The sequence below is a fragment of the Mizuhopecten yessoensis genome, unplaced genomic scaffold (assembly GCF_002113885.1).
Source record: "Mizuhopecten yessoensis strain PY_sf001 unplaced genomic scaffold, ASM211388v2 scaffold7443, whole genome shotgun sequence".
Classification (NCBI taxonomy): domain Eukaryota; kingdom Metazoa; phylum Mollusca; class Bivalvia; order Pectinida; family Pectinidae; genus Mizuhopecten; species Mizuhopecten yessoensis.
Genome location: NW_018407050.1, coordinates 90,329 through 103,245, shown reverse-complemented (window position 1 = coordinate 103,245; position 12,917 = coordinate 90,329). Strand labels below are relative to the sequence as shown.

Genomic DNA, 12,917 nt, shown 5'->3' with positions numbered 1-12,917 from the left:
AAAAAATTTTTTTTTTTTTTTTTTTTTTTTTTTTAAATTATGATTGTGTGAAAATTCAGCGTACAGTAATTCTTATTAACTTTTTCTGCACGATTTTAGTAAGAACAGATGTATAGATGAATGGACGGATGTTTATCCCTTACATGTTTGACAATGAAAACACTGAAAACACAGATTAAATTCAAAAATTTAATGTTTGAAACATCAAACTAGACAAGTTATACATGTAAACAACACTTAACACTTTGTAAATATATAATTACCAAACATCAACAAAAATACTTATCACAGTAATAGATATTTGGATGAATTTTACAATATTGAGGATTTCTCTCGTCTTATAGACAGAATGATTTGTCCTCAGCTGTGGGATTAAACGATAGAACTGCAGGGCTGTTGAAACAAAAAATATCCAATTATTATGACTATAATAAAATTGATTCATGCACAAAGTTTGAAATTTGTGCAATAGATAAAATTGGAGATACACCTCTCTGAAGTTCATAATTATATATTTCAAATTATCTTGGCAGTTCAAATTGTTGTGAATGTGCATTTATCTAACAAAAAGACTAGTCAGCATGTCACCGTATAACAGTAACAGTACTTTATAATGTGTACCAATGTGACTGATGTAAGAATGGTCTCCCCTTAAATTAGCGTCTCCACGTGACATAACAGTAAATGGGAGTGATGCAAAGATCCAATTTTTTGATAGATTGATATTTTCACATTAAATAGTGTCAACAGATAAGAAGAAATTCAAGAATATCATGATTTTTTTTTAAACTTTCTACACATGATTTTTCTTAATGATGCATAATAGCGGTGCTAATGTTCATTTAAAAAAATTGAGATACACTGTATGTGTATCTGTTATACATCGTCTAAGTGCAGGGTGTATCAACATATTATTGATCATGTCTGCCTTCAACCTTACTGAAGTAAACCTATTCCTGTAAAGTACAAAAAGGCAATTGTCAAAATATGACTTCACACAATCTTTTAATAGAAACTGGAAGGCATAGAAACATTCCTCATAATTTTAGACATTGTCCTTTCTGAAAAAATGATACAGAAGACGAATTCCACTTCATTCTAAAATGCCCCTCCTTCAGCGAACTACGAAGTAAATATATTAAATTATATTATCGTGTTAATCCCCCTGTCTTTAAATTAATCAAATTATTATCAACCAGTAATATCAAAGAATTAACTAACTCTGTTGGTTTCTAACTAGTTTGATTTGCAAGCTCTTAGATCATAAACAAGAGGCCCAAGGGCCTTAGCGGTCACCTGAGTTATATCATAGGTACTGGTAGCTTTATTTTATTGTTTAGATGTGATGTGGAAATCAGCATGTAAACTAAGTGAAATACAATACTTGTCATGTCATCAATGGATAAGAATTTGAAAATATTGGTAAATGTTCCCTTTGGGGCCCCGCCCTAGCCCCTGGGGATGGGGCAGGAATCCCAATTTTACAAAGTAATACTCTCATTCACCCAAGATGATTCTGACTAAGTTTGAGTAATTTTCTGCTGAAAATGGATAAAATATATACCGAAAAGTGTTATTTCCCTATATAAACTATATTAAACTTTACCCCCTCCCCAAGGGAGAACGGATAGCTCGGGGGTCCTGAAATTTACAATTTAAATAAAGCCCCTGATGATCTTTCTTTCCACGTAGAGAAAATCACTGTAGTACCTCTGAGTCTGGAGAAGAAGATTTTTGAAATATTGATTAATTTTCCCTTTGGGGCCCCGCCCTGGCCCCAGGGGTCGGGGTAGGAATCTCAATTTTACAATTTGAAACCATCTACCTCCAAGGATAATTCTCACCAAGTAAAAATAATTTCCTACAGAAAGTTGTCAAAATATACCCAAAAGTGTTATTTCCCTATATAAACTATAGTAAACTTTACCCCCTCCCCAAGGGAGAACGGATAGCTCGGGGGTCCTGAAATTTACAATTTAAGTAAAGCCCCTGATGATCTTTCTTTCCACGCAGAGAAAACGAGCGTAGTACCTCTGAGTCTGAAGAAGAAGATTTTTGAAATATTGGTTAATTTTCCCTTTGGGGCCCCGCCTTGGCCCCAGGGGTTGGGGTAGGAATCCCAATTTTACAATTTTGAAGCCTCATCTACAAAGGATGATTCTGACCAAGTTTGAAAAAAATCCATCCACTGGTTCTTGAGAAGAAGTTGAAAATGTAAAAGTTTACGCACGACGGACGACGACGGACGAAAAGCGATTAGAATAGGTCACTTGAGCAAAGCTCAGGTGACCTAAAAACACATGTATTTAAATTATAAATTTCATATGCTGATTGTATCTTACAGCCTGTGCTGATTTTGAATGCACATTATGAAATTTTCCTTTGAATCGATAAGATGTATATGCTCAAGATGAAATAAAAAATTTGAATTTGAATATATTTGAAGTATATTTGTGTTAACAAATACCAAGATAACTCGATTCACAGTGTAATTAAGGACTAACCTGAGTATTATCAACACATGTATTGTTGTTTATGTTTCCAATGTGTCTCTGATTAATTAACAAAGTCAAACCCACTGTTCCTAACAGATATTTGACAGAAATCATTTTGATTGGTGATTCTTATCATGACTAAAGGTAGGATATACCCTTAAATAGCTGCAATAATTTGTTCAAATCTTAAATAATTATAAAAAAAATCAGTTACAACAAGCCTTCCCTATTACATATTTACTTGATTAAGTATTTTACACATTGTTGAGTTTCTAGTTTTGCGTTTGTAGGATATGTAGTGTTTCTTCACAAGCAATTAGTTGTTCTTATGGCTAACTCACAAATTCTTCATAACAAGAACATTGCAAATTACAGCAACACCAGGAACATTATCCTGTAAATGTATACAGTGTTTGAAAGTAGGACTAGAAATCTTACAGCAACACCAGGAACATTATCCTGTACATGTATACAGTGTTTTAAAGTAGGACTAAAAATCTTACAGCAACACAAGGAACATTATCCTGTACATGTATACAGTGTTTGAAAGCAGGACTAGAAATCTAACAGCAACACCAGGAACATTATCCTGTAAATGTATACAGTGTTTGAAAGTAGGACTAGAAATCTTACAGCAACACCTGAAACATTATCCTGTACATGTATACAGTATTTGAAAGTAGGACTAGAAATCTTACAGCAACACCAGGAACATTATCCTGTAAATGTATACAGTGTTTGAAAGTAGGACTAGAAACCTTACAGCAACCCCAGGAACATTATCCTGTACATGTATACAGTGTTTTAAAGTAGGACTAAAAATCTTACAGCAACACAAGGAACATTATCCTGTACATGTATACAGTGTTTTAAAGTAGGACTAAAAATCTTACAGCAACACAATGAACATTATCCTGTACATGTATACAGTGTTTGAAAGTAGGACTAAAAATCTTACAGCAACACCTGGAACACTATCCTGTAAATGTATACAGTGTTGAAAGTAGGCCTAGAAATCTTACAGCAACACCTGGAACATTATCCTGTAAATGTATGCAGTGTTGAAAGTAGGACTAGAAATCTTACAGCAACACCTGAAACATTATCCTGTACATGTATACAGTATTTGAAAGTAGGACTAGAAATCTTACAGCAACACCTGGAAAATTATCCTGTAAATGTATACAGTGTTGAAAGTAGGACTAAAAATCTTACAGCAACACCTGGAACATTATCCTGTAAATGTATGCAGTGTTGAAAGTAGGACTAGAAATCTTACAGCAACACCAGGAACATTGTCCTGTACATGTATACAGTGTTTGAAAGTAGGACTAGAAATCTTACAGCAACACCAGTCATTTAAGTACCTATAGCAAATCTCATTCATCAACACACGAAAACAGCTCGGTTTAAATTATTTCCAGACTTGATTACTGCATGGTGCCCTCTGTGATAGGTCACATTTATTCAACATGATTATGGCATTTTTTTATATTTACTTGTACAAAAATTGTACAACACAATATTTTTGAGCATATAAAATATTTTCTCTCACTATTCACAGAACTGTCTCCCATTTTATCTGGAACAGGATTTCTCTGTCAACCCCTAGGCAGGTAGAAGAGACGTCATAACACAATAGCTTTACACAGGAGTGAAAAATGATTAAAATAAAACCTCATAATCCTTGTTTTGGAAGATTCATCCCCTGCTGTGAGATCTGCCAGAGAAAGTCAACCTGCTTCATTGAGGCATTTAAGTCTCAAGATATTAGAAAATGAAGAATATACACCCTTTGGTAAAAAATTCTCTGTTATATAAGTGAAGTAAGGGAAGATTCTATTAATTCTGAGATAATTCAACTTTTTAGTATAATTTTAAGTTATAATCGTGATCATAATTGTTTTGACTTGGAGTATTCTGCCTTCTGTATATAGAACATGAGGGAATCAAAAGGACTTTTTCTGACTAATATTCATAGGCTTTACGGCACATAAATTGGACCCTCATTTTGAAGTTGTGCATTTATAATCCCTGGATGGCTATGTCGGATTTTTTTTTTACCCCTGCAATTTTTCTGTTTTCAGTTTTTATTTCTATTTTCAAACGTTCAAATTTTGCAATAGTGACTACGGTAATGATATGGTTGGTTCCCTAAACCTTAAACATGATGATAATAAATTGTAAATGTCCTAAAAGGCAACCCCCGCAGTACATCACCATCGTCTAGTGTACTGGAAAGATTTCAGAGACTTCCTTCCTTGTGTAGCAGACTGGACAATGTATTTTGTAAATAAATAAATAAAAAGGCGTTTTAGACCAAAAAGATGATTCATGAAAAAAGAATATGAACGTATGTTAATAATAATTTAATTCTATAAAATTTAAGAAAATACTTTGGATAGGAAACTTCAAATTATTACAGCATTTTCCTTGTTAAGATCAGATCCCTAAAAAGCGTACTTAGAATTGAGTCTAGCCTTCTGCTGGGGCTCTGTTTTTGAACATATAGAGTATTAGCTATCACAGAAATATGGAAAATTTTACACAATGTTCACGAAACCTTCAGTCACAAATTTAAAAAAATGTAAATATGATGAATTTAAAATCAGGAGTCCTAAAATCCCATGCGTTAATGAAGAACAGTGGAGTGACTGTCATTATCTCCGATTGTGAAGATTGCATTGTCTTTGCCATTTGCTTCCCCGTCCCCTGTGGACATCCCATTTATAGAAGCCGATCCGGCCATCAGCTGACGTAGGACGAGACGTTTGTACACGCCGTCTTTAGCGATTAGTTCATCGTGAGTGCCGCTCTCTGCCATTACGCCCTTGTCAATCACAATCACCTAAAAATATATACAATCATTTCAAACCCATTAGTTCTTTAAAAGCACTACCAGGGACCTCCCTAACCTCTCCATGTTACCTTTCCAACCTCTAACATTGACCTTCCTGACCCCTAACTGCAACCTTTCTAACCTCTTACATTGACCTACCTAACCTCTCCCTGTTACCTTTCCAACCTCTAACATTGACCTTCCTGACCCCTAACTGCGACCTTTCTAACCTCTTACATTGACCTCCCTGACCTCTTCCTGTTACCTTTCCAACCTCTAACATTTACCTTCCTGACCCTTAACTGTGACCTTTCAGATTTTTTAACTGTGGCTTCCCTAGCCCATCACAGGCCTCCTTGTTCTGTAACCTCCCTGATCTCTAACCATGAACTCCCTGATCTCTAAATTTGACCTTTCTGACCTCAGTGAGCAGCTTGACCTCTACCTAAGATCTTCTCAACCTCTTCTGCTACCTCTTTGACCTCTAACTTGAACTCCCTGACCTTTAACTCTGACCTCCCTGACTTCTAACCATGACATTTCTGATTTCTAGCTTTGACCTTTCTGACTTCTGTGAGCTCCCTGACCTTTACATGTGACCTTCCTGACCTGTAATTGTGACCTCTAACTGTGATCTCCTCGACCTTTAACTGGGGATGGGGTGCCTGGGAATTTACCTTTGAAGCGTTCCTGACTGTAGATAATCTATGTGCGATCACGATGACGGTTCGTCCCTTCATGGCTCTTTCCACCGCCTCCTGGACAAGGTGCTCACTTTCAGCATCTAATGCACTGGTCGCCTGGTGGAAACAAAACAAACTTTTCAGGTCTATTACATACATGTAAACCAATTGAAAAGGAAAATCACAAATCTAACATGACATCATCATTTCAGAAATACAACAAAAAATGTATCAAATCTGAATGCCACATGTTTCCAAGATGATTCAGCGTTGACTGTAAGCACGTAAGTATTGAACGCCATTTTTTCAATTTAATACTGACATGAACATTGAAAAAATGCTGTTCCATCCTTATATTTACATTCTAAATTTTTACTTATCATGACCTAAATACAGATATTCCCTTATATTTCCAATGCTGAAGTGTTTATGTGACGTCAGTGCAAACAAGATTTCTGAAACAGCCTAACGTCATCAAAATGTTTGCTTCTAATGGTTGTCTGATGTTATTGGAGGTGGAAGGAGAAGCTTTGAAATGAAGCTGATCCAAACGCCTTCATTGAGTGCAATTTTTTATAATAATGGTCATAGAGGGACCTTACAGTGGAAATGTAAATATATCGGGACGAGGATTACGTGTTGACTAAACACAATGTGAAGAAAACAAACCTCGTCCAGTAGTAGAAGCACTGGGTCCATTATCAGAGCGCGGGCGATGGCTATACGCTGCTTCTGACCCCCTGAAAGACGAATCCCCCGCTCACCGACAAGTGTCTCGTAGCCTTTCTCAAACTCGCTGATAAACTCGTGAGCATTGGCTTGTTTTGCTGCCTCCTGAATCTGTAGTAATTAAACTTTGTTGGTCATGTGATTATATGCAGTCCCATTAACCCTTTCACCACTGTAGATCACACAATGGACTCATCCATATCAATGCATGGTAGAGTCTACTCAAGTTATATAGGGGTGAAAGGGTTAAAGATATACAAACATTTGTTTTTCAATTCTTGATGAAATAAAGTAGATTTCACCCATTGCTCAATTCTGAAATTGTGTGACAGAACTCATATCAAGTTTAAATTGAACACTAAATGTACAAAGTTTGGTTTTTTGACATTCAGTAACCATAATTTTAATTTTGCTTCCAGAACATCTTTTCCAATTCTGCATTATACAAAGCCTGTTTTCGAGTTTAGAAATTAGACTTGGCCATTGAATTGCTTAGAAGTATTCAACTGTTGCTATGTAGACATTTTATATTATAAGCTAATAGCCAGTAACAATTATATCAGGCACCTCCAAAACAGTGTAACAGAAAAGACTTTGATGGGGGACTGCATACAAATTTCCATCTTCGATAATTATTATTTTAAACTAGAAAATGTCTGTAAGACATAAATGCCCCCGCTGCCATGTGAAATTAGTTTCAGTGTTCTATAAAAAGTTACAACTACTTTGATCTTATTACCCTGAAACATGCACACACACAAGGTACTACACTTAAAGTTGATTTCATTATTCATGTGTTTTTTCTGTATGTTATTACCATCTCCATAACATATTGAATGAAGTTGCTAAGTGTTTAAATAGAATCAGTAGATGATTTTCTATATATAGCAAGTGTGACCTTGGCCTTGACCTTGGAACCCTGAAACACAACAATGTCCGAAGTATACTCATACTTGACCTTTGCATAAACTTTGACCAAAATCCATGAAGGAATGAAGTTGCTAAGTGTTTACATTGAATCGGGACGGGACGGGACGATTTTCTATATATAGCAAGTGTGACCTTGGCCTTGACCTTGGATCCCTGAAATACAACTATGTCCGAAGTATACTCATAATTGACGGGACGGGACGGACATGGGTAACACTATATGTCCCACCATTTTATGGCGGGGGCATAAAAAACCATTAATAACAACCGACACATTTTATTATACACAGGACTGACTGACCTCTGTGTCTGTTGCGGTCTTGCCGTAGGCGATGTTTTCCTTGATGCTACAGGCAAACAGCGTGGGTTCCTGACTAACCATCGATATCTTCTGACGGAACCAGCGCGGCTCCAGCTCGCGTAGATTGTTCCCACCTGTCTCAAGTAAAGTGTACTCAGGGTTAGAACCACTTCAAAAATCACCAATGCACGATAATTTCATATATTGAAAAAAAGAACAAATCTTTGATATAAATATCATTGAAAATGATTGAAAATCGCTTGAAAATTGCAAACACATATTGTCAAACTTTGATCTTACGAACTTTGGGGGACATTAGAAAAATTAGAAACATCAACACCTCGACTAACAAATGCTGAACTTTGAACATCTTTGAGATACATGTACTGTATATACTGCATAATACCAACTGTAATTGTTAAGTGACATAACACAAGGCAAAACAATTAATTTGAAATCTATAAATGAGGGATTTAAAGAAATAAGAAAAATATGTTTCATGTATCTGTATACTGTAGTTTGCATGTTTAGGTGTTTAAATTACCACCGGACATGTTCTCGTAAAGGTACCGTAATAGTTTAACTTCGATTCAGTACTTGCAATTTTCGTTTTTTTTTTAATACAGTGAGAACTTTGCCTCATCAAAGTTAAATTCATCAATGGAATATCAGTAGTGTCGTATAAGGAAACAAATTCTGGACTTCACTGTAGGTTTGACACAGTGAGAATTTAAGTCTTCAAAGTTTGATTTATAGACGTTTGACTGTACATACAATTTTTTTTTAACAGAAAATAAAGAAAACTGATGAAAATTGTCAATCGATCCTGAAGACTAGATTATTTTGAGGAATGATGTAAAAATATGAAGCAGTATTTATTAAGGGTATATAGTATTTGCTTGTATATATACTCTGCTCAGCCATAGGGTTTTAATTTCCAGGCCTCTTGTTTATAAAGCAGAGAGCTTCACCACACTACCAGACCGTAGGCCCGGGACCTGATACTGATATTGTTAACATTTTCTACAACATTACAAGGGACAATTTAAAACTGTTTTAATTCCTTAAAAAAGCCCACAAAGTTTATTGTTGTAGATGAAATCGAATAAAGATCAACAGGAAAATAATTTTCTGAATCCGGTATATAGTAAAGTGCATGATGGGACATTCTACTCGACTATATACTCAGTTTTCATGCTTACATATAGTAGTCTGAAATATTTGTCCTTTAGTGTTCAGATCAACCAAAAGATTTATTATCACAATGAAAAATGAGGGCATTTAGATTCTTTTGACTTTTCCAAACACCAAGGGAGGGAATATTTAAGACCATTAAAACTAGCCTGAAACAATATACAGACCTTGTAGAAAATGCGAAATTCATAAAATGTTCAGAAATGAAACCTGAAGTTCAAGTGTTCAACAAACCTAGGGATACTATTCCGGAGTCAGGATCATAGAATCTTTCAATTAGATTGACGATTGTTGATTTTCCACCACCAGAGGGCCCCACCAGAGCCAGCACTTTACCCGGCTCCAGGATAAAAGATATCCCCTGTAAATAAGGTGGAACACATTTTACAGAGATGCATATACTCTCCAGTTTAATTTTCGCCTTTTCCGCCATCCATAATGAGGGCAAATTTATTATTACAGCAAAAAATTGGTAAACAATATAATATAAATAGTAATTAAAATTTAAAATTGGGCGAAATGGAATTAACTGTCATAGGGGGGGGGGGATTTGACTGGGCAAACATTTCCTGGTAAATAGCACCCAAACTCTGTTAAGATAAAAACTTGTGAGAATGTGATTTGTATAACAACTTATTCAGCATTCTCCTACAACAACAACAACAACTAACTGTAAATCAGCTCTTTTGTCTTGAAATGTTTTAGCAATTTTTTTTTTTTACTCAATGCTGCTTAATTATTTGTAGTTCACCTAATCTGCATAATATTCAATTTACCACGATTACTGGTCTTACACGGTTTAATGGTTATGAAACAAATCCAACGACCTAACCTGTGTGTTAAGAGCCTTTCGGAGGTCACTGACATGTCACATTACAATAGTGGTTGCTGTATTATCTTGCGAAGTCAGAAAATTATAAAGATAGACATGTTTATATATTGGATAATTCTTTCAAAAATTAAAATTTCTGTCATATTCATCATTCAATAAACATTTGAAAGCAGGTGCAGGTTTAATAAAATGATTACATATTTATTTTGTGACTGATTTTTAATTATTTTTCAGGAAATAAATGTTTCATACACAGATAGTCCAACAATGTTTAATATATCAGTCAAATGTTCAACAGAACTGCCTTTTATTTTCAAGAAATGATGAAATCAATATATTTTCATGTTTGGAATTTATTGTATAATATTGATTCAAATTTCGATAAATTAAAATGTACTAGTTTAGGAAGAACAGCTGCATTTGAAGAAAATCATTATTTCTTTTTTTTTCTCTCCAAACAAGGTACATTGTATATTAAAATTTGAAAGTAAAACAAATTTCTTCACCACATGCTTCATCTGCTAGATAAGGGGTAGAAATAAATTTATCAAACTTTTAAATATCATCTTTATTTTTCAAAAAAAATTGCCAAAAATGAAGGAAACCGAAACTTGAAAATACGAAAATGATGTTACACCACTTGAACAATTCTTTGCCAATTTATCACACAATTACTTTGCTTTTCCCTCTGATGGGGTTTGGGTAGTTGATAACTACAGTTTTAATTTGTTAAGTGAGATAATAAACACTAATGTCATCTGAACCGAGTGGCCACTGACCTTGAGAACCTCCGTTTCTGGTCTAGAAGGATATGTGAACTTCACATTGTCAAACTCCACCCCTGCAAGTCAGAAATTAAAATTCGTAAATACTTATTAAACTTCGAAGTCAGAAATTAAAATTCGTAAATATTTATTAAACTTTGAAGTAAGAAATTACAATTTCTAAATATTTACTAAACTTTGATGTGAGAAATTACCTTCAGTAAATATCTATTAAACTGTGAAGTCGTTGAATTGAATGAATATCTGAATTTATCACTGCAGATGTATACCTGTTTATGCTAATTCAGTTCATAATGACAGATCATAGCCACTAAACATAGTTAAAGCTTCATTCCCCCATATATGTGGCTAAAAGATGCCCCCCCCCCCTTCAAGTTGACTGGGTTTTAAATTCACACCTACAAGTACCCAGGATTTGAACCCAGGCTAACCCTCACACTGCTGGGTGGTCAGGTGCCTTTCACCAAGGCGGCCGGGGTTCGATTTTGGACGTGAAAAAGTATGGGGTCACCTGCCCGACCACATGGGTTTTCTCCGGGTACTCCAGTTTCCTCCCACACTAAGACCCCCCCTGCGCACTAACATCCGGGCCAACCAGAGTGATTAACATAAGTTGAAATAACTTGTTACATAACTGTTGTAAAATGAAATAAAGTTTATATATTTATACCTTTACACAGAGCTTCAAACCACCTGTAGCTGTGAAAGCTTACACAGACAACTCCGACAAAAACTTACGTCCGTCTATAGATCTAAGAACGATGCCATTTTCATTGGAGACTTTCGGTTGTCGATCAAGCAAGTCAAATATTCTGATGGATGCCCCAACAGCCTACAAGATAGAAACAAGTAACGGTATTGAACTACACTAGTGTTTATGGGACAAGAGCAACAGTAGCAATAGTAAGATTTCTTTTATACAAATTAGACTTCACTTATTTGCAAAGAAAGAGTGCACAGTAAATACTGCTATCACTAGCATTATGTTTTTGGCTGGATATTTCAATCAAGAGGTATAATATTTAGTGGCTATCATATGACTATTTTGATATCACACCCCTTATCAGCCTGAGATCTTGATTAGGGCCGCAGTCCTGAGGGCTGATATCAGGTCAAGGGCTGATAAAGGGTGTGATATCAAAACAGTCATATCATAACCTTTTTATTACACATTTTGAGAAACAAAACAAAAAGAAATTAATAAAAAGTTTCAACAACTTTAAAACAAAAAAATATCAACATTAGGGTAAACGTACATGAGCACATCTGTTTCTGTCCGTCATAGCTCTGCGTAATACAGGACCAAAAGTCAGATGCGGCGCTAGCTGATTCGACTAGCCCGATCAATGACCAAACTTTAGAATCAGTCACTATCTGAATTTATCATGCCACCTAGCTTTCTTGATTTTTGATGTGCAGATCTGTTGATGAAATTGAAAGTTATCTCCCCTGAAAGAGCCCCGATAAAGTGATATCAGCCCGGGCTAATTATCAACCCGTGTTGGTGTAAAAACTGTTTAGCAGCCCGGGTTGGTGTAAAAACTGTTTAGCAGCCCGGGTTGGTGTGAAAACTGTTTAGCAGCCCGGGTCGTGTGAAAACTGTTTAGCAGCCCAGGTTGGTGCACTGATATGACAACGCAAACACCATTTGTATCACATGGACAAACTGTATTATTATAGACAAGAGTGTGATAAATCCCACGTACATGTTCAGGTAGCCCGAGTTTCCTCTGGCCCTAACACCAGAGTTAGACATTTTGACAGACAGAAGTCACACCAGACATCTATCTGTCAAAATGTCTAAGTCTGTTGACAGGGCCAGAGGAAACTCGGGCTAATGTTCAGGTAAAGTGCCATACACAAGGTAAAAGTCATATCTAGTAATTTATTTTAATATCATACTTGTAACCAGCTTGAAAAATAGATCTTAAGCACATTTGTACAAGTGAAATATCATGATTATCTACATGAAGTTCCCTTTTTTAAACATTCATTTCTAAGAATTGTATTTAACTGTATGTATCACACTTACAACTGTCATATATAACTATCTTATTTACCTGTATGTATCACACTTACAACTGTCATATATAACTATCTTACTTACCTGTATGTATCACACTTACAAC

The 12,917-nt window shown here is 35.4% G+C and overlaps 1 protein-coding gene across 1 annotated transcript in view; it reads right to left on the bottom strand.

Moving 5' to 3' along the window:
* Positions 1–4,478: 4,478 nt before the first annotated feature.
* Positions 4,479–12,917, bottom strand: part of LOC110453536 (ABC transporter B family member 25-like) — a 25,137-nt gene continuing 16,698 nt past the window's right edge. The window contains exons 11-18 of the mRNA XM_021502512.1: positions 12,045–12,075; positions 11,527–11,620; positions 10,783–10,844; positions 9,406–9,532; positions 7,978–8,111; positions 6,687–6,857; positions 6,012–6,134; positions 4,479–5,343 (exon numbers count right to left, since the gene is read on the bottom strand). Of these exons, the coding sequence (XP_021358187.1) occupies positions 5,128–5,343; positions 6,012–6,134; positions 6,687–6,857; positions 7,978–8,111; positions 9,406–9,532; positions 10,783–10,844; positions 11,527–11,620; positions 12,045–12,075 (958 nt within the window). The 3' untranslated portion in view covers positions 4,479–5,127. The remainder of the gene's footprint in view (positions 5,344–6,011; positions 6,135–6,686; positions 6,858–7,977; positions 8,112–9,405; positions 9,533–10,782; positions 10,845–11,526; positions 11,621–12,044; positions 12,076–12,917) is intronic.